Source organism: Pundamilia nyererei, unplaced genomic scaffold (assembly GCF_000239375.1).
Source record: "Pundamilia nyererei isolate P.nyererei 1_Seehausen unplaced genomic scaffold, PunNye1.0 scaffold00014, whole genome shotgun sequence".
In the NCBI taxonomy this organism is placed as follows: domain Eukaryota; kingdom Metazoa; phylum Chordata; class Actinopteri; order Cichliformes; family Cichlidae; genus Pundamilia; species Pundamilia nyererei.
Window position 1 is genome coordinate 3,310,054 of NW_005187415.1, and position 25,944 is coordinate 3,335,997.

General features: G+C 40.1%; 1 protein-coding gene across 4 annotated transcripts in view; it reads right to left on the bottom strand.

Moving 5' to 3' along the window:
- dock4b (dedicator of cytokinesis 4b) overlaps positions 1 to 25,944 on the bottom strand; it is a 138,407-nt gene that overhangs the window by 80,979 nt on the left and 31,484 nt on the right. For all 4 annotated transcript variants that reach the window (XM_013908795.1, XM_005725178.1, XM_005725179.1 and 1 more), the window contains exons 2-8: positions 20,875 to 20,958; positions 17,400 to 17,440; positions 14,733 to 14,788; positions 14,524 to 14,620; positions 13,793 to 13,941; positions 10,937 to 11,021; positions 3,618 to 3,769 (exon numbers count right to left, since the gene is read on the bottom strand). In XM_013908795.1, coding sequence (XP_013764249.1) covers positions 3,618 to 3,769; positions 10,937 to 11,021; positions 13,793 to 13,941; positions 14,524 to 14,620; positions 14,733 to 14,788; positions 17,400 to 17,440; positions 20,875 to 20,958 — 664 coding nt within the window. The remainder of the gene's footprint in view (positions 1 to 3,617; positions 3,770 to 10,936; positions 11,022 to 13,792; positions 13,942 to 14,523; positions 14,621 to 14,732; positions 14,789 to 17,399; positions 17,441 to 20,874; positions 20,959 to 25,944) is intronic.

Genomic DNA, 25,944 nt, shown 5'->3' on the forward strand with positions numbered 1-25,944 from the left:
AGGGAAGCAGTAAAATGGCTCTCTGCCAGCCAGATTGTGTAAATGAGTGCGTCTCTGTTTATGCATGTGACCAGACAGTGAGAGACACGTTGGCGAGCTGCCACTGCGAGATTTTCCTAAAAGACAACTGATGCAAGCAAATGCACTTGCAGACGTAGAAAATTAGAAGCATAAAGGCACTGTGGTTGAAGCCTCTGACTGCCTTTATCCCTCAAAATTGCAAGAAAACCCAAATTGTTGATTTAGGCAACAACATAAGTGGTTATGAGAAAAATATAGCTTTGTCTGTGTCCTCTCTTGCTGGATTGAGTTTGGATAAATTCACATTTCATTTGTGATGCATCATGAATTCCGAAGCTGCTGTTAAGTATATAATTTCAGCATTACTGAAGTGGACTTTACTCGACTCCAGAAAATGGATTTTTAATCCACTTCAAATATATATTTAAGCTTAGCGAGTGTAATTACTCATGCTCAGCTAAGGCACTCAATCTTTCAAAGAAGCAAGAAGATTGAAAGAAAAGAGGAAAAAAATGATGACATAAAAAGAGTGACAGTTTAAAAGAAAGAACAAAAGGGCTTCAAGTGGAACATGATACGATGGCGCTGAAGACTAATTACCCACTTCACGACAAAAAAGTACCCACTTTCACTCTGAAAAAAACCTTAATTATTACTAAGACATATATTTTACAGGGACACTAAAATTTTAAGAAATACAAGCGGTAGTAAAGTAAAATTAATTGAAAGCTATATTTTACTTAGATACAGATTTTAAGCTGGACCCTTCCTGAACCAACCCTCACATTTATCCAGGCCCAGGACCAGCACTAGGAATACGCTACCTTGTGAAACCCTGAGGGGGAATCGAACCAGGGATCTTTCACATGTAAGCTTAACATGTTAACCAGTACCAAAGCTTATATTTTGCAATAGTGAATTTTGATGTCCAGCAACCTGGAAAGAGGAGAACAAGAATGTGTTCTTCTATATTCATTTGAGGAACATTTCTTGGTAGTAATGGTCCTTATGCTTTCAGTGAGTAACATGTCTGGACTGCAGGCAGCCCACTTTAGCACACATAGACATTTACCTCCTGTTGTAATACACAAGTGCAGAACGTGTCTTAGCATTATCTTACTGAAATAAGCAAAGGTTCACCCCTGAAAAACATGCCAACTGGAGCATATACACTGCTCCAAAACATGTACGTGTTTTTCAGCATTAATGTGTCCTTCACAGATGCACGCATTACTTTATTAAATCCCCCCTCATCTCGCTAAAGTTGTTGACTTTAAAAGTGTGTGCTGATAACAAACCACATGATATTACAGCTGTTTAGCCCACTGGTCAGACCACAGCACAGGTTTCCACTTTTCCTTTGAGACAAGCCCACAGAAGGTGGTCAGTTTCATGGGTCTTGTTTATTTATTTTTTTTATTTTGACTCGCTTTTGTGGATGCAGTGACAAACTGTGTTCACTGACAATGGTCTGTGTTTGTATAGCGCTTTACTTGGTCCTAAGGACCCCAAAGCGCTTTACACTATACACAATCAACCACCCACTCACACACTGGTGATGGCAAGCTACATTGTAGCCACAGCCACCCTGGGGTGCACTGACAGAGGCGAGGCTGCCGGACACTGGCGCCACCGGGCCCTCTGACCACCACCAGTAGGCAAAGGGTGAAGTGTCTTGCACGAGGACACAACGACCAAGACTGTCGGAGTCGGGGCTCGAACCGGCCCAAGACAAATGCCCAACTCTTGAGCCACGATCACCCCAATGGCTCTTCCCGATCTGATACTGGGTTTTGGCCTTGTCCCTTGCACACCGATTTCTCTGGATACTCTCTGGATACTGAACTGATGCAAGCTTGGTTTGTCCTTACCCAGTTATTATGAATCAAAGTTTCAGCCAGTATTTTTTTTTTTTAAGAATTTAATTTGTCGTTTTGTTGCTCCGGTCCACAACTTAGAAACTAGTTGAAAATGTGTATTCTCTATACAAACACAATAACATCTTTCAGTTCAAAATTTCAATGGTTTACTCAGCATCCCAGCCTGTGACAGACTGATGACCTGTCCAGGGTGTACCACGCGCCGTAACTCTATGACAGTTATAGCCCTATTTTTCTCTCAGATTAATAACATCATTGCAACCAAACAAAATGGCAAACTTGTAAAAAAGAAAAGATAGCGCCTTCCTTCTTTTGTGCTATAATTCTTCAGGAACGGTGGAAACCGCAGCTATTTTCATGTAAAGTTTAAAGAAACTTGCCAGCAATATGGATGAATCATAAATTGGATTACAATAGAAACTGAAGTAGGGCTACTGGATAATAATAGAGAGTAATAATTAAAAAAAAAAAAAAAAGAGTCCCATCAACACCATTCTAATTCCTCTGATGTGACCCTGCGGGGCGGAGAGTATTCTCACACAAGCACGACTTATCAAAAGAAGTTTCGGTGCTGCTGTGCTCATTTTTCAACCCACTCGCTTTTCTTTTGCCTGACAAATTCACTCGTTTGTGACATGAAACAAAATTTCTTCACTTTGAACTTTGAAACCAGGGAGTTTCAACACAGTCTTCCATTTGGGCAACACCCTGTCAGGAGAACAGTGAGGTATCTGCTGGTGTGTAAGCATGTATGCAAGTAACACATGCAACCTCCCAGGGCACCAGGATCAGCTTTTACATGGACATTTTTTTCCTAAAAATAAATAAAGAAATAAAATAACATGGCCTTGTCCAATTTTGTGTGTTCAAGTGCACTTTAATAACCTGCTTCATTTAATAAATCTTCATGAATATAATTAAGAGCAGTCCAAGGGGAGCCATTTGGCACAGGGCGTTCACAATCAACAGAGCAGCTCATTTGCATTTCGCTCTCCCACAGGATTTAATGCCATAAACCATACAACCTTAAGAACAAGCAAGGAACTGTTTTCCTGCGACCTACAATCCAAGAAAACAACATACAAGCTGATAAATCAAGCTGCTTGGTCTAAAAACACACTGTAAAGACCAAAAATAAATAAATCATAACATGTCACAGTGATGGAAACCATCACTTCATCACATCACTCAGAAAGTTTTGGTTTGAGTTCAAATGTACAAGTATCCAATTTCCACCGATACAATGGCGTTAAATGAAACTGGCATTCTAGTTCTCAACATGCTAAAACAACAAAAAAGAGGAAGAAAAAATGCTAAATAAATAAATTAAATAAAAATTAAATAATGTCTCTTTGTAGACTTGTGGTTAGGCGACCTGGTAAAAATGACACGGTCTATATTCACCAAACATAAGCACGCAACAACCTAAATTTAGCTAATGAGCTAACAGTTTGGCTAATGGCAAGACATACATCCTGTAATGCTGACGCTAGTATGGGCCTCTCGTCATGGTAAGAATGACACTTTTCCCTTTACACTTAGTTCAGCCATTAAAGATAATGCAACCATCTCTAAACTTCATTTTTCCAAAACTGGGCAACTTGTTCAAAAACAATCTAGCTACACAAACAGCACTACAGGCTAGATGGAAAAATATTTGATTTTTGAAAAGGCCCAATTAGAATCATAAAGGCGTATTGCCTGTAAAGTCTCTACCTGAGTGGCCGGTTCTCCCGTCCATCGTAAATGTGAAAGAAGACTTCCAGCTCCTCCCCCAGATTAGCGCTCATTAGACTCTTCACGTGGACAAACAGATGATGGGTGCTAGCAGGGGTGGATGTCTCCTTCTTACGATGTCGGTGTTCCATCTGCAGGCGAGAGAAGAAAATCAGCACAAGCAGATTTCTCTATATAAAGGAAACCGTTATATATTACGTTTTAGCTGTAATTATGCAAACTGGGAAAAATTCAAATAAACAAGAAAACAACTTGAAACAAGAACAGCTGCAGTTGAAATACAGAGTTATACAGGTGGATTCAAAGAAGGTTAAAAACTCATAACCTCTCAAATCAAAGCTGCTGTATTAGTGATGAATTCAATAACAGGTAATATTCCCCTGAGGCTTCTCACTGTAGGCAGAAGGACTGATTTGAATTTGCATATATTTGAAGAGCAGAAAGATATAGATGTTGATATACATCGGGCTAATATGGGATGTAATACTGCAGGCTGGCAGCTCAGAGGCTAAAATGTGGGAGTTGAAGCTGCACTGTCTGGCTCTTTCTTTGTTGCTGCCTTTATGCCAATACATCAACTCAGCACCTTGCCGAGCATTTAAAGTGATGTGCAAAACTCTTGAGCCACCCCTCATTACGTTACATTTTTCTTTTAAAGAACCACGCTCATTTCTTGTGATGTATCTGGTACTTTAGTTGATTCATCTACTGTTCGCCGAAGCTTCATCAGGAATGACCTCTTGGCTTCTCAGTGGAAGGCTGGCTGTCAAGAAGCCATTCTTAAAGAAGGCAATATGTATGGAAAAGGTCAGGAGGGAGCCTCTACAGGCATCTGTAAAACACGGTAGAAGCTATGTCAAGGTTTGGGGCTGATTTTCAGCCAGTGCTGTTAGGTTTTTGTCAAAATTGATGGAATTATGATTGCAAAAAAGTACTCTCAGATTTAGTTCCACCATGCTGTATCATCTGGAAGGCGTTTGAACTTTGTAATGTCCTCTCCAGGTAAGAAACCTTGAGAACTATACCTGAAGACTACTTTAATTACAAAAGCAGACTGAGAATTCAGTCTGTGTATACAAAATACAGACTTTCAAGCTTGTTAAAGTCTATAAATTTGGATTTTCCCTTATATGTTGTATGTGGGGCAGGGATAGCTCAGTAGGTAGAGTGGTGGCCCCATGATCGGGGGTCGGGGGTTCGACTCCACTGAACGGCTACCCTGAGGTACCCCTGAGCAAGGTACCGTCCCTACACACTGCTCCCCGGGCGCTGCACTGGTGGCTGCCCACTGCTTCACTGGGTGAATGGATTAAATGCAGAGGAACTATTTCCCTATGGGGACTAACACGCACACTTTACACACTTTACACTTTCTATGCATGTCTGCCTGTTTCAATAAATGGCAACAACATGGGCAAGACATCCGCACAACACTTTATCTTTAAGGAGGCCAAATCGGGGGTTTTTTGACAGAAAGAAGCAGAAAGCAAAATCTTAAACATTGCGATTCACACAAACGTTTAAAAAAAAAAAAAAAAAAAAAAAAAGTCAAATAGTTCAGCACAATTACAGAGCTCAGTGCTTTAGTGGTGGATGATATTACTTGCCATATTACATCAATCTGTACCAAAAAGATCAATAAGGCCTCATACAGGATGGTATGGTGTGTGTACACACATTAGAGCTCTGTTTATAAAAGGTTCATCATAATCTGCTGTCAACAGCCAAAAATACACACGCGCACAACACACACATACACACAAATATACACAAAGCACCAGATGGCCAATAGAGCCACTGCCAAATTTGGCCTCGCATCCACTTCTGTTGTAAAACATAAGAAAATCGGAAGGAAGGGAGCAAGAGATGGGGATCAGGACAGAGGAAAGGGAAACGGATAAAGACAATGCAAGAACTGAGTGTAGTAAAGCTTCACCACAAAACAACACACACACAGTATATTAATAGTGGATATAATATGTTTTACAGGATTATAATGATGGTTTGGTTGTCAAATTTAAATAGTGTTGCATTGTACAGCATAGGTGACTTTGTTGAAATGCACTTGTTGGCGCAACATTTCAAGCTCAAGGAATTATGAAGCTGCGTACCAGGCAACAAATAATCTTACTAAAACAAACTAAAACACACTTGTCATGTCTTAATTCAAGGTATTAACGGATACTGTCGCATTCACAGTTAGTTACCCTATGTGCAAATGTAGTCAGAAGTTCCATTTAAGGCTTCAGTCACCCACACACCCACACACACACACTCATGCTCTCTCTGGCCGAGAGACAGGTCAGTGACCTCCTGGCAACTCTGGTTGCTAGGGTAAAACGTGTGTTGCTCGCAGTTGCTACAGTGGGTGAGGTTGGTCACAAAGAGGATGCTGTACCAAAAACCTCCTCATGATTGCTTCAGTTGCTAGCAGATTGCTAACGTAGCCTTTAGTTTGCATGGAAGACACTGACCCGTCAAAACACCCTCCTCAGCTATTAGCAAAGCAGCTATGAAACTGAAAAAGTTCAAAAGCTAACAAACCAAAGTTAAAAAGAGAACGTGTCACTCCAGCCACCACGTGTCAAGATTCACTCAAGTTTCGCTACCACTTTGCATTACCGGTCACAAGACCTGTAATGTTTTTCCCTGCAGCCAGACAGATTAGCTCAACTTTACAAAAACCTGTCTGCAGAGATGATGATTTGCATACTAAAGTGAAAAATTGTGAGATTAAGAAACAAGTTCTCTAAATGTGCTGAAAAACCATGCTACAAATCCTTTTACCTTTGCAGTTTCTGTCAAAACTATAAAAACACTTTGTTTTTGTGTGAGATCCCCGAAAAGAAACAGAGAAACAGAATTATCTAACAGCAAGACAAACTACTCCCAGCAGGGCTGAACTCCTGGTTCTGACGTAAAATTACTAGGTCTGAGGAAGGCCTAATTTATACTGTGGGATTTTATTACGAGGTTATTTTCAGTGTGTCATTTCAGCCAGCAGCCCGGCGGGAACAGTGTGTGGTTTTGTGACAGCTTCAGCATGACTAGACACAAAGCATAGACATGACAGGCTGGCAGCCTGACTGGCAACACACAATGGTGTGGTCAACAAGGAGAGGCTGAGAGGTAGCTGAACAGAGAACGAGAACATGACCGTGTGTGTGCCAGCCAAACTGTCCTACAGACTGTCAAACGACAAGGAAATTCTAGAGGAGACAGGTCAAACTGAGGCCACAAATTTGTAGCTGTTCTTTCTGTCCCTTTCTACATTAATGTTTAAGCCTCCTTTCATCCCTCTTTTAAACTCAAGGATTAAAGTCGTGCAGGAAGTTAAAGATCTGTATGAAGGCTTGTCTCTCTTTAGTGATAAGCTGAACCATAAGAAGAAATATTACAACCACATGTCCAGGGCAAAGAGCTGAGCTATGATCTATTACTACAGAGGGAGCTTCCACTGTTAATGAAGTCATCACTGGGGGATCTAAACTCGGGTCTTCTCTGCTCACGCTCTGAGCTCAGTCCCAGAGGAAAACAATGGAAAGCCTAAAGCTGATTAGTCTTTGCTCTACACATGACTCGCATGAGCTAATTAGACATAAAGGGTTTTTTTCTCACTTTAAAGCTACAACCAAATATAATGCTTCAACAAGTGTCTGTTTAAAGGATTTAAGTCCAATAAAAATCTGGTCCTCCATCTCCACAAATATTTAGTTTTGATGCATTTTTGTCGTATGGTATTACAAAGTAGGGGTTTTTCTTTCCCCTAATCTGACAAAAAGAGAAAATTGTTGATTCACTATGCTGTTCTTCACTAATTCTTCAGGGAAGCATATGTTTTCAGGCTGCTATATACGCTTTTCCAGACAGTCACTAATACAGGGTTTCTCCTGGCACACACTAAAGTAGCTGTGAATGTACCCCAGAGGAAAATCATCAGGAAATGATTTAGTCATCCTTGGGGAAGGATATAACGCTTTTGAAGACTTTTTCAAATGGCCAGCAATAAGAAGAAAATGTATGTATTTCTGTTATGTGCAGTAACACAGACTGAAGTATCAAATAATACTTATAGGCACAGCTACCCAACCGCAAAGGCCCATTCTGAGCCAGGAAACTACTACCTGAGGTACTGCTGTCTGTGAATAATCACTATTACCATATGTAGATGTTGTACCTTCTTTGTTCAAGGAAAAAATGGGAAAAAAGAATATTATATTTGGGGTTTTTTCCTTGTAGATGTATTATTTTATTATCAGAAAATACAGAGCTGGGTTTTTTCTCATAAATCCACAAGCTTGGAATTTTTGCTAGGAATACCACCACCTTCTATGACCCTGTAATTACTTTTCCTTTGTTTTTTTAAATAGACTTAAATTGGCATGCATATACCATGTTTACATTTACAGTGTTGTTTCTCATTATATAGAATGAGAAGTGTTTATGAGATAGCATTAAGGCATTTACAGGCATACATAAAATCTCTTTTTAATCCACTGTCATTGCTTGTTTTCATTCTCACTCAGCAGATATCACACAATTCCTTGAAACAATGCAGCAGTTAAGCCACATTTTCCTACAGTAATACCGCACTGGCACTTCAGCACACACACACACACAGGCAAACACGCACACAAGTACACACAGAGACACCGCATAATCCCCATGTCAATTTAATTAAGCCACGCCGCAGAAGCACCGACAGAAACAAAGACGCGGTTCTCACAAACAAAGATCTCACGGGGAAATATTGATGTAATTTGGGCTCATTGAGATATTGCATCTTGGTGTGAGGGTTCCTTGCGTATTTTCGTAAGTGGATGGCGGCGGTGAATGCCTGCCCCTTTATCTCGACCCAGTATGGAGAAATGGTAGTCGCTTGTTTATTTTATACACCGTTTAATAGAGGTGGAGAAAGCTTTCTTTGTGCTTTTCCTGCTTTTGTTTTGACAACAACAAAAAAAAAATAACAGATGGATTAAGAGCTTCAATTACCCTTGCGAAGAAAGAGCCGACACAGAGTGTGTGTGCGTGTGTGTGTGATACAATTCCCCCCACACCATACGAGGGCAGAGAAGTGGTTGCCATGGTAGCAGCGATTGGGGCTTGGAGAAAGTGGGAAGGAGAGGCAGGGAGCAAACAGTAGGGAAAGGAAGGAGAGAAATACAGAAGCAGATGGATGAGGGGGAAAAGAAAAAAAAAATCGGTCCATCAAATGTACCTCATGCGAGGATGAGAGTGGTATCAGTAACTCGCTGAGCTTACTCTAAATTTGTTTTGCCAAATGCTGGTTCTAAGGGTCAAGCACGGACTTCCAATCCCAAAGCTTTAGCCCACACCGAGACGTGTTCAAGATTCTCGGAGAAAGCAGATCTGTTAACAGCTCAGTAAAATGCAGAGAAACATGTGGAAAAAAGCTCAAAAAAGGTTATTAAATACTATGAGCGAACTCCTTCAGCATCCTTTACAGCAGTCCTATAACCGTTAGGGATCAGTGCCATAGATTTTTATATAAGCTGCTCTTCAATTTCAAACTGGACCATGGCCCTGTTGTGCCTTTCCTTCTTCTCTCTCACACACATACGCTTTCCCAGCGGTGTATGCTCATATTAACTGTGCTAAAGTCAAAGAAATGTTGCTCTACTTCCAACCATTTATAACCTGCAGCATAGACATGGTGGAGAGATCCAGCTCTGTGACTCCAATTAGCATCAATCTGCCTTTGTTGGGACACCTCTCAGTCAAAGCAGACATGAACCTAACTCCAGTACTCAGATCGAGTTATTAAGAGTGTTTAAAAAAAAACAACTTTAGTAGAGCTGTTACAAAGGAAGAACTTACCCAGGGAGATAATTACTATTTTCTGTACCAGACTAAAAACATGTTTTTCAGTGTTGTAACATCACCCATTTTAACTCTCTAGTCGATGCTGACTGACTCGCTTATGGTGCAAACCTTGAGTGGCCACTGGGGGAATTGCAGACTTGTCACTTAAGCGTTTACTTAATTATTCAGCTCTGGATGTTGCCACTTAGTACCAGCTTGAGACTCCATAATCAGCTCCAGCAGTTGCATCATAGTCGGATGGTAATGCAGCCAACCCTGATGAGACTCTCCCTGTGCTACCTTTGGTATTTCATAGCAGTAAGAGTTTTCTACTTTTATCAATTTCTAGCACATTTCCATCATGTATTTTGTACAGGTACAAATACGGGTTCACACAGACTGAAACACTAGTCCACTGTTAGGTCCCACAGTAAGATGGTACTTTTAACAGATCATCCTGCATCTTCATAATTTTCTGCCAATTTCTGTCCCAAAAACCCAGACTCTGGCATCTACATGTACAAATGGATCTAAGAAACTGGCATGTCCAATAAGGAGTGGTAGATTATGCTTCTCAGCCTGGTGTTTTCAGAAACTGCACATAAGTGAAGTGAGAAGCAGTACCCACGAGCACCAATTTTTGTTTGAGGAAGCTAGGCGAGCCAATCAGAACCCCATCATCCTTTTTTTTGAAGCGGGGGCTTAAAGAGACGGATGCAAAAGCAGCTACTTTTACACAATGAACTGAAAAGTTCCACAGAAAATTGAGGTGTCAATTTTGTAAAGTCAAAAAAATATGAAACTGGAAGTGAGTATAGCAGGTCCATAATGTCTGCTGTGCCAAGGTAGCAAGGTATTATGCGGGCAGCTAGTTCATACACGGCCTCTACTATCTATCTGACAACATCTGTCAGCTTAGAGGAAGAAGCTGACAGATGTTGTCAGTGATAGACAGTTCCTTAAATCCACTTAGAGGTTGGCAAGATCAAACCAAGTACAATATACTCAGAGGTCAGACATGTTTTGGTTGTTTGCCATCTGTTGTATAAAGTTACCCTCGGCATCAAATGACAGTTCCTATTAGAAAGTGGATAGATTGTGTACAATACAACAGTAACCCTAAATAGATCTGTATCATTGTCTACATCCTGTATCCAGCCTAAGCAACTGGCTCTAAATTGTAAATACACTGGACATTAAAAAGGCAAATAACACAGGAACTCTAAGGCCACCAATCCAAACTCCTGCCATCGATGTCACTGTCATTCAGTGTCACTGTCCACTCTGCAGGGCAACAACCTCCCAGCAGAGCATTGCTTTCTTTACTTTGTGTGTCTTGTGAGCTGTGTTGAATATAGAGACTTTATTGTACTCTTTCCAAGATGAATCTAGAAGAGACCAGCTCCTTTACGCATCTGCACTCTGGATGGGATCTTAATCTGAGAACAGGGAAGAACTGTGTGGACGCTTACCAGTCTGTAAAGCTCTGTGACACTGATTTCATCGGGGTCCACCATACTAAACTCTCGCCTCGGGACCAGGTCCAAGCCAAGCTGTCTGAAACACAAAGTCACAGAGAGTATTAATACACTGAAGCTGCAAAATACATACAGATAACACAGTACATGGATTGCAATTGAGCGTTAATTAAGATGCTACTTTATAGCTGCACTGAGCATCAACAACAAAGCGAACAGACCCACAAACACTCAAAGCACAGCTGTCACATCACCCGTCAGCCGCCTAAATACATTTGACAGCTCCTCCGTGGAGCAGATGAAAGAAAAAATCCTCTCCCTTTAGCCCCCTGCTATGCCTACTGTCCTCTTTATCCTCTTTCCTGTCCTCCACCATTTAACCTTGCCTGTTCCTCTACATTCTTGTTGTTCAATAAACACTAACTCTTACATGCTCCCATCCTCCTGGTCGGTGGTATTAGTGGACCAAAACAGCACACTTGAGTGTGTCTCCTTTTCGGCAAGAAGAGAGACAGGCCAGGTCAACCTATACAGCAGCGAGGGATGCTCATCGCTGGGGAGGGATGTGAAGCATGTGCGTGTGTTTGAAGAAGGCCCACAGCAGGGAAATGAAGGAGAGCGAAGGGTAAAGGACAGACAGAAAGAGAGAGGGACACGAGTTGTGAGGATTTCTTTTTTTGTCCCTCTCTCTCTCTCTATTGCACCCCCACAGCACAGAGAGGATGGAAAGAAGAAAGCAAAGTGAAAGGAAGGATGGAGAGAGTGCTGTCTGTGTGGGAAAGAGATTGTACTGAGTGAAGAGTATGCCTACAGGAAGGGTAGGTGACAACAAAAGGCAGAAGAGAAAGGAAAGTTGAAAAGAAGAGTGAGAGGCTGAGGAAGAAGGAGGGACGTTAGAAAGCTGCAAGAAGCTCCAGGAAAGAAGCAGAGAAAGAAATGAGAGATGAAACTCTTATTTCCAAATGCAGTTTCCTTCAAGTTTTAGATGAGTAGCACTGCTTATAATGGAAAAGCCAGCTTGTCATGGTGGCTTCACAGATTTTACTGTGTGTCAGTAACTAAAAATACTCCTCATAATTCTCAAAGTATAGTGAGGGTTTTTTTTAGACTGATTACACAACCTTGCCTGCAGAAAAAAAACAACAACAAAAAAACAACAAAAAAAACTTTCTTTAAAACTTTAAACTCTGCAGGTTCTCCCTCACAGTCCACATAAAGTTTGATTTATCTCATTCATTCATTTTGTGGAAGACTGTCATACTGCACTGCAGTTATGCAACCGAGAGCAGAGGTTGGAAAGAATTATATTCAAAGAAGTGCCAAGCTTTTCAAGTCAGCTGCTGAAAAGGATTTCTGTGCTGATGGAACATCAAGCAAACTGAACTACGAACGCACTGACTGGATTTGCCAGATCTGCCTCATTACAATATTAAGTACTAGAATATTGGCCACTGCAAGAGCAATCCTCGTTAAAGTTAAAATTCAGTGTTTTTTCTATCAGTCTGAAAACTAACAGTTTTCGGCATCACAAGAATCAGTGGCAAGCTCAAAAAGGGAGAGAAAAAAAAAATCATCTTCACTCTTGATAGGTGATTTACAGGAAATCTACGCTGTAACCTCTCATTTAACCTTTCTTCCTTTTGCTTTCCTGGGTCCCCACTCTTTGTTGTCATCAGTTTTGGATCTATTTTCTTTTCTTTAAATATTCAATTATATGTCACTCAGGCTTTTCCACTTCTTCGTACATTCCCTCAGCCCATTTTGGTAGTTTCAGCCATCTCCCTTCAGGAATCGCTGACATTTGGGAATCCTTATATTTATCACATTGAAACAGGGATTGTTTATTGATTATTTAGAAACTGGCAAAAAAAAAAAAAGTTGCCAGAAAGGCACAGAAGTAGCAGTACTGAACGAGCCAGTGACAACAGTTGCAGTCCTTTTTTTGCTTTTTACTACGGGATGGCATTGCATATGAAACATCAGGACACAACCACATGGTAATTAATGCCTCAATTACGCTAACATGCATTAGCTGAGTTTAAATATGGTCACATCCACTTTCAAGATAAGATAACAGCCAAAATGTCAAACTTAAGGCTTAAACTTAACTTATTATTTTCTACTGTGGATCTAGTCATTTTACAAATGGGAAAAGAACGCCCACTGATGCTGGATTTATATCAGTATTGAAATATATCCAGTGAGTTATTCATATCTGTATTGGATTAGGGCATCCTTACCAGAAACTATGCCCAACAACCTCATTTAGGCCAAAAACCCCACTTGCCATATTTTTTGCTTCACATCCTTAACACAGATAAGGCTGCTGAGTTAATAAAATAAGCTCCCTGTTCCCTCTGTGGAAATTTGTACTTTGAACTATTAGAGAGGAGCTTTGTTCCTTTAATTCTGCTGATGCTTCTATTAAATGTGACCTATGCTATAAATAATGAGGTCATCGTATGTATATGTAACCCTGTAAACCAAATAAATTCACTCTTGAATGTCAGAAGCCCCATCCATTTGCTCTCCAAACCTTCTGTTTGTGAGAGGCAGCCAATCAGGAGAAAGCTGGGTTTCAGGAAGGGCTAAAGGAGCTAAACTGGATTGTTTCAGACACAGAGTGACCAAGGGAGCTTCACAAAAGCCCACTATAAGATGAATAAGGATACAATAAGGTAAGTTGGAAATGAGCATAGCAAGCCCCTTTAAATCACCTAAAATCAAAATCATCAGTGGTAGAAGCAGTTTAAATAATGAATTATTGGTTCTTGAAAAGGAACAATGCAAACATGTCTATAAGCCACATGTGGACATTGTAAACCTTCTCACTGCCCTTAGTCTACTCACTCGTTGCCCCAATCCAATCTTGCTGTGATGTGCTGCTTGACGTCCCTCAAACGGTCATGAGTGAGGTGGCCAACCAGCACCTGCCTCCTCAGGTCCAAGATTTCATTCATCACGTGCCAAAGCCGGTGGAACAAATCCCCCTCATTTTTCTGGAGGTTTGGAAAAGGGGAGAAAAGAAGAGGGGGGTGGAAAAGAAATGAGAAGAATAACAGTCAAAGGCAATGAATGAAAGGAAAATTCATAATCAGCTGAAGACAGAATGAGGATGACAGCAGGAAAGGCACAGATAAGGAGATCAAAATATACAGTTGTGTCAACGCTGCCACCCAAAAACATAAGTGAAAACATGAAAAGTGACGGAACGAACATTAGAGAACCAAATCGACACTGAGAAGAAGACAGCGACCCAGAGAGAGAAGACAAGAAGAGCTTAAAATGGATTTGTGCAAATTAGCTTCAGTGTCCTGCTGCTTTTTGCTGCAAATGCATGCACTTTGATCTAGACGTATTCATCAGCTCAATTTAATCAGCACCCCAGATAGTTTAATAGGCCACAAACACAATCAATCCGACTAATGAATGCATATAAAAAAAAAAAGAAGCTTTGACTGTTTGTGGCTTTCTGAATTACCCAGGGCCAAATGAACTCAAAAATTGCAGTTTCAGTTAAGCAGCAGTGACAACAAATCGATGCAAAGTGTGCACGTGTGGTTATGTGTAAGAGTTCTTACCACATAGAGCTGCTTCCACATGGCACCCCAGTCTCGCAGAGTTGATGTCATCTCTGTGATGACAGAGTCTTCATCAGGGATGACTGTCTCGAATTGCCTACAAACAAACATCAGCACATGAACGAGAATTAAATAACGTAACCTTAAATATAAAACCACAATATGAACAAACATGGAAAGAAAACCAAAGGAAAGACATGTAACATTACCCTTTGTTCTTGACGTGGGCATTCTTTAAGTGGATGTAGCTGGATGGAAAAATCCCCTTTAGTCAAGAAGATAAACAGGTTAATGAGAATGCTCCGAGAGTAATTTGCTCCCCGTTGTAATTAGCATTTAACGGCGGCGGATGTGAAAACGACGCACATAATCAATACAGGGTTAAGAGTGTTTGTGGAAAAAAACAGAGGAAAATGGAGGGAACAGAAGGATAAAGGCAAGCAGCAATGACATTTAGTAGACAAGCAAAGGTTTTAAAAAGCTGTTTGTGTGTGCGCATGTTCTGTTTGACGCTAATAAACTGCAAGATGCCCCCACTGACTTGGGGAAGATCAAAGTAGTAGTAGCAGTAAAAGCAAAACACAAACACACACTTGACTCCTCAGTTGGCTCTTATTATAATATATTATTCTGCACATGAGTTTTTAAAAGTCGTAAAAAATATCAGACTGACTGCACGCACAACTCTTCTTTTGTTGGGAAGTTGGGATGTCATCGCCCCCAGTGATATAGTTTGAGTATATCTCAAGTTGGGTTTTGACTTTTTGGGAAGTGGTGGTAATAAAAAAATGAATCATTATGACTTATGAATCTAATTTCCACAATCTGCGCACAGGTGGTTTTATGGTATATCATTCATGCGATTGGTGGTGGCTGAAAGTTATTTAACATCTTGTCAGATTTGGATTCATTTATATTCAATTGCACTTAATAATTTAAAAAAGTAGATTAAATTAAAATAGAGAAAAAAGTTCAGGGTTATCTTGATATCATCTCTTGGCATGTATTAAAACAACTATATATTCCTCTTTCTCTAGGTTTGCTTCAGCCCAGTTCCTGAAAAAAAGTCTTGCCATTCAGCACTCATCCTAAAACACCTCCATGTACTTAACTGGGCAGTTATTTTCAAGTATTACCTAAATTAACTTAATTTAACAGTTAGCAGGGCAGTAAAACATGATGTATAAAAATCAACCCCCCACCTTTTTTCTTTTCTTTTCTTTTTTTTTTAATGCTTACAAAGTTTGCTGACTTTGCTCATTTCAGGATTATTTGACTGTTACGTTTGCCTCTTACATTGTATCTAATCAGTGCAACGGCTAGGTTTACACAGAGAAATTTTTGGGGGATAGTTGGGACATTTATCCTACGACCATCATGTTTGTCATGATTTGTAACAGACTGTGCAAAAGTCTTGAGCCACCCCTGATTTCTTTATATATTGCAAGGAAAATGGGTAACAGGTACAGCGATTTATTGTAAAATGTCCAAATATATATGGAAATACAGCATATACGCAAAAATCAAAAATCTTATTGTTTCAAAATATTTAAAATCAATATTTGGTATGGCCACCTTTAGTCTTCAACACGGCCTAAACTCTCTTAGTCAAGCTTTCTTTTCATTTCTTTACGTAGTCTTCAGGAATAGTTCTCCAAGCTTCCTGATGGACATTGGTGGGATGTTGTTGGATGTTGGCTTCATTTTGTTTAATTTTCTGTCAACATGATCCCACACTCTGGGATCTCCAGGAGTCCAATCCATGACTAATGATGTTCCATTGTGTGTTTTTACTGCATTACTACATGCATTTACTGTATACTGCATTCCACTGAGATTGTTTCTGATGAGGCTTCAGCAAAGAGTAGCTGGATCAATTGAAAGGTCAGACGCATCTCTCAGGTCCTGTGTCACATCTTTGCTGGAATTCTTCCTCGTTCTTAGAGACGTGACTTTCAGTTCTGTTCATCTGCTGTAGCCTTTTTTAGGCCTGTCACTTCTTCTTTTTTTCCAGTTTCCTCAAATTCTTTAAGAACACCTGACCATGTCAAGAAATGCCAAGTACGCAGCTAACAGTTCCATAGTAATCACTTGGGCTTTTTCTTCAACTAAAGAAAAAGCAACAACCTAGACAACTACAGCCTGTTAGCAACCAAGTGACTAAAGATACAGTTTTGTTGCTAAGTTGTTTGTTATTTGCAGACTCAACACTGATTCATCCCTTGGGTTAGGTGCCTTTTTTATGTTTCAGTGATTCATAGATTAGTGACGAGTGGCTCAACAAAAAAAACGATTCCTCTGAAGATGGTTAGGTACAAGGACTGGAAGGTGAAAATCAGTGAAAAAACAGCACCTTCAGAAATCCTGGAGAACTATTGCTTAAGTTCACCTTTAAAATTATTTTTATAGCTCAAGACTTTTGCACACTTCTAGACATTTCCTGGCTAACATCAGTGTACTTGTGTATCAGCAGCATGTCTGTTCGTAGTGAAAGAGAAACCTCTCCTCCGCTGTTGTTTAAGTGTGCACACAAACAGGTGTTTCCACTTGTCTGAGTAGGTCTGGCTGATTATAACTCTGATGTTGGGTGGAGCACTAGAGAAAATCACATAGTGTCACCAAACTATTTGCAGGGCTGCAAAGAGCAATTTTCAAAGTAGGGAACCTGACAAGTCATACGACGAAAAGACAGGTGTTCCTGCTTACATCTGTCATCTCAGCTAGTGAAAGTGCTAGTTTTCGCTAACAATGACAGTTCCAAGAGACTCTTTCAATTCAATGCATGACACCAGCTAATACACAGAGAGGGAATCAGGTTTAGTGAGAGCATAAGTAGGCAAGACGAGAAAAACAATATCATGGAAAGGTTTGCTCACCTTCACATTTGGGTTCTTCAGGATGAATCCTCTGTACCATCCTGGAGGGAGGGAGGGAGGGAGGGAGGGGGAGAGAGAGAGAGAGCACTACTTTAACTTTATAGCCGTTACTGTGAATATTACACATTTATATTTTTATGTCTTTCCTGGAGTGCAGAGTGAAAGTGGAAAAGAAAATTAATTACTGTATATCTATTAAGAGCAGAGTAAAGAGATGTATGTGCAAGAAGGAAGTTGTATAGTCCCCTTCCCTTTTACAATATCTCACAACAAAGCCATTAAGCCTGTGGTTTACTAAGTTTCATGTGAAAATGCATACTCGGGTTATCAGTATAGTTTTGACTATATTATTGTCAATGAAAAGACTTCCTCATAAACTTGTTATTATAGGCAAAGCAACAAAACTTCTCTTCTTCGTATTCTGTGACTGGAATCTAAAGCAACCAGAGCACCATTTGGTAAAATGTTTTGAATTCTCACACAGCGACTGGGGACAGAACCCTGAATATTTTCACCATTTTTCTGTATCACTCCATTACAAATAATGGGCTGAAGGTGAACTAGCATTTTCCATATACTTTGTTAGGCACTGGATTCTTTGGTTCTATCTGGGCTCAAAGCGCTCTCCAACACCGTTTTTTCAATACTTATACCAGACGCCCTCTTTTCTAATCTTTATCGAAACTGGCATGCATGATATTCATGTCTCTTAAAAGCCAAATAAGCCCTTTAAAAGCCAGTCACCATCACTGCCAGTCAAACTTAAGAGTGGCCACATTCTTAAGAAATTTCATCTATATTTCGCCACACAAGAAGCAAACATGTTTTTCCTATCAGCATTTACGCTCGTGGTTTTGACGTTTCTGACTATGATCTGACACACTGCTCAGCTTCCTTGTTACTTTGCAGGTATAGATTTTGAGATTTTATGTGTTAAGGCACACCACTCAAAAGCAGTGAGGTACAGAGGAATGTATTTCTTAGCAACCCGTGTTTGCAGTGACCACAGGTTAATGCACAGCCGAATACAGGAGGAAACCTGCAACACACAAAGCCGCTGAAAAGCACTATAAATATCAGTTTGCCTTGTCATAACAAAGGTTGAAGAAAAAAAATACAAAGCAAAGACAGGGGAAAAAAAACTGTGGTTTAGCATTTGCTCACACTCTACTCTCAGCTCAAGCCAAATTAGTACATACTTGATGCTTTTGCAAATCCCAACACTGATAGAAACAATCTAATACATTCAAATTTGCAGAGGCTTTGAGCTGATGGTCTTTTCCAGACTGACAATTTAAGCTCATTCCAACCATTTTAAGTCCTGCCAGATAAGAGCATTAACTAAATAGTTCAAATGTAAATGTATTAGATTATTATAATCATATTATATTATTTGGTTTTGCCAAAGCATCTGTAACCTAGGCAGTATTTTCTACCTCATTTGTTACAGGAATTCATAGAGTTGTAATTTTTATCTTTGTTTATTAGCAAAGGTTAGGCTGTGTTCATTGCAAGGCTTAATATCAACAAATCAGGAAATACATCTGCAACAGATTAGTATGTATTAAGTGGTTAATGTTTTTAATCTGTAATACCAACATACAACATAGTATTATTTCAGGGTGGGCACATAAAGACAAGGAATTAACCAAGCTAACATTTTTTTTTTAAAATTACAAACGCTGTCACTCAGTAATTTTAGTAATTGTTGCTAATATCACAACAATTAATACTATAAGCAGACTATACAATGCTAATTCTGTAACAGTGTTAAAACCACAACAACCATGTGTTGTTAACATCAGTGTTCCAGTCACCTATTTTGCCAAGTTAGCAAAAAGCTGAAAGAGTAAAAAGCTAAAATCAGCAGAGATTCAGCATGATAGCTTAACATAAAGGTTAACCCTTTAAATAGATTGTCATAATAGCTATAGAAAAATGATATGTCTGAAGATAGAGGATAATGTTTACTGCACTTTAAAATAGTTTGTAATTAACAGTTAGCGCAAGAAAAAAAAAGGATGAAATAGCTTAACGTAATACCCTGAAAAATATAGCTAATGATAGCCCAACTAAAGCTAACCGAAATCTTATGCTAAACGGTTTCTATTTCCTATCTAAAAGTAACATTAAAAATGGTAAAATAGACAAAAAAGAAATTAACGATATTTCACATCAATATTCACTTTTATTTGAACAGAGTAACAAAAAAATGTTAAAATTGAGGTGAAATGAAAAGCTAGGGACATGCTAAGTGGCAAAGTCTAGGAAGGTGCACAGCTTATCTGACAAGGTTGTGTGGAAAACCATCATTTAAAATCATAGTTTATATAGTGTGCGCTCACTGCTGTCAGTAACTTACAAAATAAAGAGCCATCGAAGGACAAAGTCAAAAATCAATTACTGAGGCGGAGAATTTTCAGACAGGAGCCGCATTTCAGTAAAGACACGTCCAGTGTGTAAGCTCCTGTGTTTTGAAGTGTCAACAGTATCACCATGAGGCAGGGCCATTAGTCTGCCTCCTCTGCTGTCAGCAGTCTGCCTCTCAGCCTCTGTGCTGCTGGCTGGATTTTGATTTAGTTCTTCCCTTCTGGGCCAAGCATTCCACTGGCTGTGCTATTGTCTACTTCCTTTGGGTCTCTTACCACAATATCACATCCCTCTGGCTGGCAAGTTTCAAGATAGACTGACTTGCTGTCTTTCAGTATGTGTGTGTGTTTGCGTGTGTGTCCACCAAACAGGAAGTGTGACAGTTTGTGTCAAGTGCACGCTCCGGAAGAAACATATTTGTGTACAGTTGCTTATTGGTGTTAATGAAAGCGTAGCATTGCTGTGAAATGACTCGACATTGTTCTGGGATTTGAAACGGGTATAGGACAGAAAGGAAAGTGCTGAAAGAAAAAAAAAACAACTAAAAACATATTAGCATCCACAGAAAGAGAGAGAGAGTACAAAAAAATCATGTAGAGGAGAAAAGCAGACAGTGTGGGCAGGAAGGCAGGAGGAGCAGCCAGCTTGTGGTGCAGGAAACAGTAGCAAACATGAATTTCCACAGGTCCTCTTCACAGACAACTTGGTGCTAATTTTGTGCACATACCACATCACAACACCCCTCAAGAGGACATGCAACAAGTGTAATGTTGCCCCCATGGGAGCTTTCAGTGTAGGCACATACTGAAACACCCACATGCATGTAGGTTTTTATGCCAAACAATGTGCATGTATCCGGACAGCTTTGTGGTTGCATTTATAAATATTCGGATGACAGTCTGTGCGTGACTCTACTAACTATTTATGGTTGATTTGGTAAAGGGCTGCTTTTATTTATCTGTTGAATGAAAAAACAGAAGTGTTCCTAACTACTCAAGTTTCAAATTCAGGAAAGGAAATCCGTTTCCTTTCTAAATTTTCTCAGAGCGAGCAGCTAATTTGAATGTAGTCTCCACATAGGAAGTGTATAAAACGAGCACCATACCTTCACATTTCTCCAGGATTTGCACCGTGTCTCCAATTTCCAGCGGGAGGCCATGCTGGATGGTCCCTCTGAAACTGGCCAGCACTGCAGCAAAAGAGGCAGAAGAGTAGAGTTAGAAAGAGAGTGTAGGAAACAAACAGACAAAAAATAATGGGACAACTAAAAAAAAAAAAAAAAATGAAAACAACAGAGAGAGAGAAGATACGATCAATAATCTGTGTAGGTGAAATAAAATCAAAGCTTATGAAATACCTCTCCATTTCTGCACAAACTCATAACACAAACACTCAAAACAGAGTTACATAAATCCATTCTGTTCCACAGAGGACGTTTTTTGTTTTGTTTTTTATTTTCAATGACTCGTATTTTAAGGAAAAAACTTTCCACACATAATAGCAAAAACAGAAAAGACTTTTGTACAGAAATGCACCGTTCTTTCTAAGTGCATTTACACTTTTAACACTTTAAATGGCGATGCCTTTGAGGAGAAAAGCCTTACTCTGTTTCTGCCAGTAGCTCATAAGATGAATGGAATGTCAACTAGACAAAGTGTTTTGGTGTTTTTCAAGTGGTTTTTGGATATTAACAATGATAACAGGCATTATACTGTAAAGTTTTCATTCTATGAAGCAATGTAATTTTTCAATAAGAAGCTGCTGTTGTATAATACTGTAGCTGTACTGTAAAATAACTGTTTACTTATGACGAGATCTAGCTGCCAGTATTTTACTCTAATTTAACCCTCTTGGGTCCAAGGTATAATTGGCCGTTTTTGACTACTTTTGATTTTACCTCTATATTTCTCCTTTAAAAGCTGTTTATCTTGCCTTGTTTGGTATCATTATTTTCAGCACAACCTCATATCTGAAATTGGAGTTGTTTTTTCACTTTGACATACTATATTAGCACAATTGAACTAAATTCAGACAAAAATCTGAGTAGAAAAGAGTTATATTTTTTTCTGTAAAAACCACAAACATGTTTAACAAATCATTTTCATAACTTGAAATGCAAATAGAAATTGTACATTTCTAAAAATTATGCACATGTTTTGCAAACAATAAAGTTATATGGTACTATCTACCTAGAAATGCAGCCAAGGCCTCGGGTGTTTTTTATATAACCATTTAAATCTATTTACAGAACAATCAGGTATGTTTGCTAGCACCGTCTCTAGAAAACGCAGTTTTTAACCATTTCTTCCCGTTGTAAATGATGCGTGTATTTTTTTCCATAACTCTGGTTTTACGTGGCCTATCCACACAATTTAAAAACTGCTATATAGCTTGAAGTCTGCACTTTCGACCCAAGTTGAAATGGAGACTCTGGGTCGCTGCATCTTGTTGCTGTGTCACTTTAAATTGGTCATGTGATTTTGATGCGCCGGCGCATCCGTCGACCTCAGAGAGTTAACAAGGAAATGCTTCGTAAGAACAGGCAGAACAATGTACAGACTACGTCTTATTATTTAATCCTAAACAGTCGTGATTAATCCAAGCTCTTGCCTTCCTTTTCAATCGGCACTGACTGCTAGCCAGCACACATACAGCACAGGTGCTAAAATAACCTACATTCAGGGTGACAGATGGCACTTTTCACCTTCTTTGGTATGTTTCTCTAGCAACTATATTCCATTTTTTGCGTGTTCTCCTAGCCCAAATTAGCATCACAACTGACAGTAAATGATGACAGCACCTTGCTAACCTAATGACATAGCAGGCAGGAGCATTAGCTGATCTCTGCCTTTTCTAAATATGGTCTTGATAAAAATTTAACACATTATCTGCCAAAATGCCAAACTTGAGGGTTTAAACCCCCATGGCTCTGTCAATCTTTTAGATACAGTCTATGACAGACATGTCACCAGAACTGATGCTTACAATACCATTCGAGACCAAAATTCTAAAAATGCCACAGTACTTGGCCTCGTCTGTGCCAAAGCTACAATTCTTCTGGACCTGACTATAATTATTCTAGTCTATGCTTACATGCTGAAAAAGAAAGATCCCCACAAGCACAGTGAAAACTACAGATGGAAGGTGGTAACTAGTGCAGCTGCAGAATAGCTTCACCCTCTCTTGTTAACTGAACAGCAGTAAGTTTCAGGCTTTTCCCCTCCCTTTTCTTTTGGTAAACGGTGGTATCAAACTACACATCAACAATTGCATAATTCTGCTGTTTTTGGTACCAATAACTTAACTTCTGGTATCATGACATCCCTAGTCAATCATAGTTGAAGTAAAGTCAATTTAAGAGCCATATGACAAATTTTACACATGAAAGGCACAATCTGTCTATGCCCGTGTGCCTGCATGTAGGAATCAGGAATTACCCTTAAATTGGTAGCGTGTGGAAAATGACATTTCAACATCAAACACTGGAGAGATGTCTTAATACAGGTTTTGAGAAAATGTCATGAGAAAGCCTGCCATCTAAAAGGATAGCAGGTCAAGTAGGTACGGACAGAGTGATGCTGAAGGTCTATTAGAACTAAGCGCTGCTTTGTAACTGTGAGTGTTTCAGCAAAATGTCTCAGCTGACAATACTGCAATCATCTCTTAAAAATAGCACAGAGTCCTGCTGACTCGCTCACTGAAACCAAACACACACACACACACGCACAATGAATTAACCCGCACTCTTAAACCTGCATGTACCCAAAAATATGTCAGCCGCTTCACACTGATATTCATGCAAACACAGACTTGCAAATGTTGCCAGATCCACCAGGGTGCAAGCTTAATGCTGCAAAGTCACAGCCAGCAAATTTACACAAGCGGCCTATTCAACAGCAACGTATGCATGTAGACATAGGCTCACAGAGACACCCATTCATACAAGGTCATGCACATGTAAAACTGGGATATCCAATGGAAACATAACAAGAGTCCTTGCCATGTAGAAAGGCTTCCGCCTTGAGCTCAAGCGAGGACGAGAATTTCATTTCTTCTGGCTGCAGGGCTCATTCGGTATACCTGAACGCAGCATCCAAACAGCGCAGAGAGAATTCCCTTAGTTGCAGAGGGATTATATTTAATCCAAGACAATTTAAAGAAGCAAGCACTTGTACAGGAGTACAAAGACGCAGTGGTCACAGTTCATGGACTGCAGACCACACAGGGATGCTGCAGCTAAGGATAAATTCAATTGCCGTTCAGTAAAATTCAAGCTGGCTTCCCGCTGGTTATGGCCCAATAATTTCATTTTACTTTCCCCCCCCCCAAGTAGTACATTAATAAGCATGCAAAGCAAACCGACTGTGGTGTAACTGTTTATGATATTCTGATTTTTCTTTTTGAAAAGATGCACTAATAGCCCTCTTGCAGTGGGAGACAAAAATCTATTAAAGCCTCCTTATTCCTTGCAGCTGTAAGGATATTTTCACGATCAGAAAAAAATGCATCATGAACTTTACTAATAACTAAGCTACAAATCAGAGGCTGACTGTCAGAGGTGTTATATATTTTTTTTCCTTTTTAGGGGTGGAGTGTTTTTTTCCTCCTCTTTCTCTAGGAGAATAGCCCACTGCTGAAGAGAGGATTCAGCAGAATTACTCATCCACCCACTCTCCCACGTTGACACTGAGACCAAGTCTGCAGTCGAAATTAAAATTCTGGGCCGTCTGTAACTCTGTTCACGTGTGTGCTTCTGCGTGTCCTTCGTATTTTATGTTGAAGCATTGCCAACTCTTTGTTATTCCCCAAGCCTCAGAAAGGCTCTTTACATGGGATTTGTCACAAGTGCACATCTAACTTTGTTATTCGTTCAAAGCACACGAACACACACACATGCACACACATGCACACACATGCACACACATGCACACACATGCACACACACACACACACACACACACACGTGAAGAGATGCCTGATAGTTTTTACTTTTTGTAATTCATTCAAAGCCCAATCACTCAGGCGCACACACACAAGCACACACAGACGAATCACAGCAAACACACTTACACTCACAAAGTGTGCCCAATACATGAATTATCCAAGTGACTTTCCCAGCTGCATTAAGCTAAATTATTCAGTTTCAAGTCACCATTTTTTCTTTTTTTTCTGCTGTGAAATGAAAGCTTCCCACCTGCCGATCCACAAGCCAGCTGCTTGTCTGTCCGTTCATCTCTAACTGCCTGCCATCAGTCCGACTACCTGTCTGTCAGCCGTCCAGGCTGGCTAACGGCCAAATGATGAGATGAGACAGGGAAGGTGTTCACTCTGGAGGGAATTGATTTTGTTGTTGTTTTTATCCCATGTGCTGGGATTGTGGGACATGTTCCGTTACGCCAGAGGAAGAGAACAGTAAGTACAAATGGGGGAAAGATGCCATTCATGGCTGTTCCACCACACTGCTGCCACAAAGCACAAAAACATTCAAAGCAAGTGGAAAACTCTATAAACTGTCCAATGTACGCACACGCCACACACGCGTCCAAGCGGATGCCACTGGTCCACGAATATCCTATTGCATAAACTGAACAAAAAACAGACCTGCAGATGCTCAGATTTGGCATCAACACACACACACACACACACACACACACGCACACATTTTCTGTCAACTGAACCTGTTAGATCCAGTTTCCAGATGGCCTGCAATGACTAGCTTTTCAGCCACAAAAAGGCAAAGTCTTAAACTTTCTGACACACGCACACATACTCTCTTTGATTCTCTGTGACACTGGTCCACCGGGTCATGGTGGGGACACTGCTATTTTTGCAAAGACTGTCTTTCTTAAACCAGACATTACAATAGGATGGCAGCCTGGAAGAGCCATTTACCCATGAAAAAACAAGTTCATTGCCAGTTTACACCAGAGACAGAAAAAGACTGGCTGACAGACAGGTAGCCGTACTGATGGAGACACACAAGGGGAAAGAGAGCAGATATAGAAAACAAAGTAAGAGCAGCCAGTGTGTTATTTGGTCCTAACAGAGCTAGCATGGCTCAGGCATAACAGTATGCCCACCTGCCTAATACTGTGTTAGCCTTCCTTTTGGTGCTAAAACAGCCCTGATCTGTTGAGGTGTAGACTCCACTAGACCCCTGTGGCCACTTTGATTG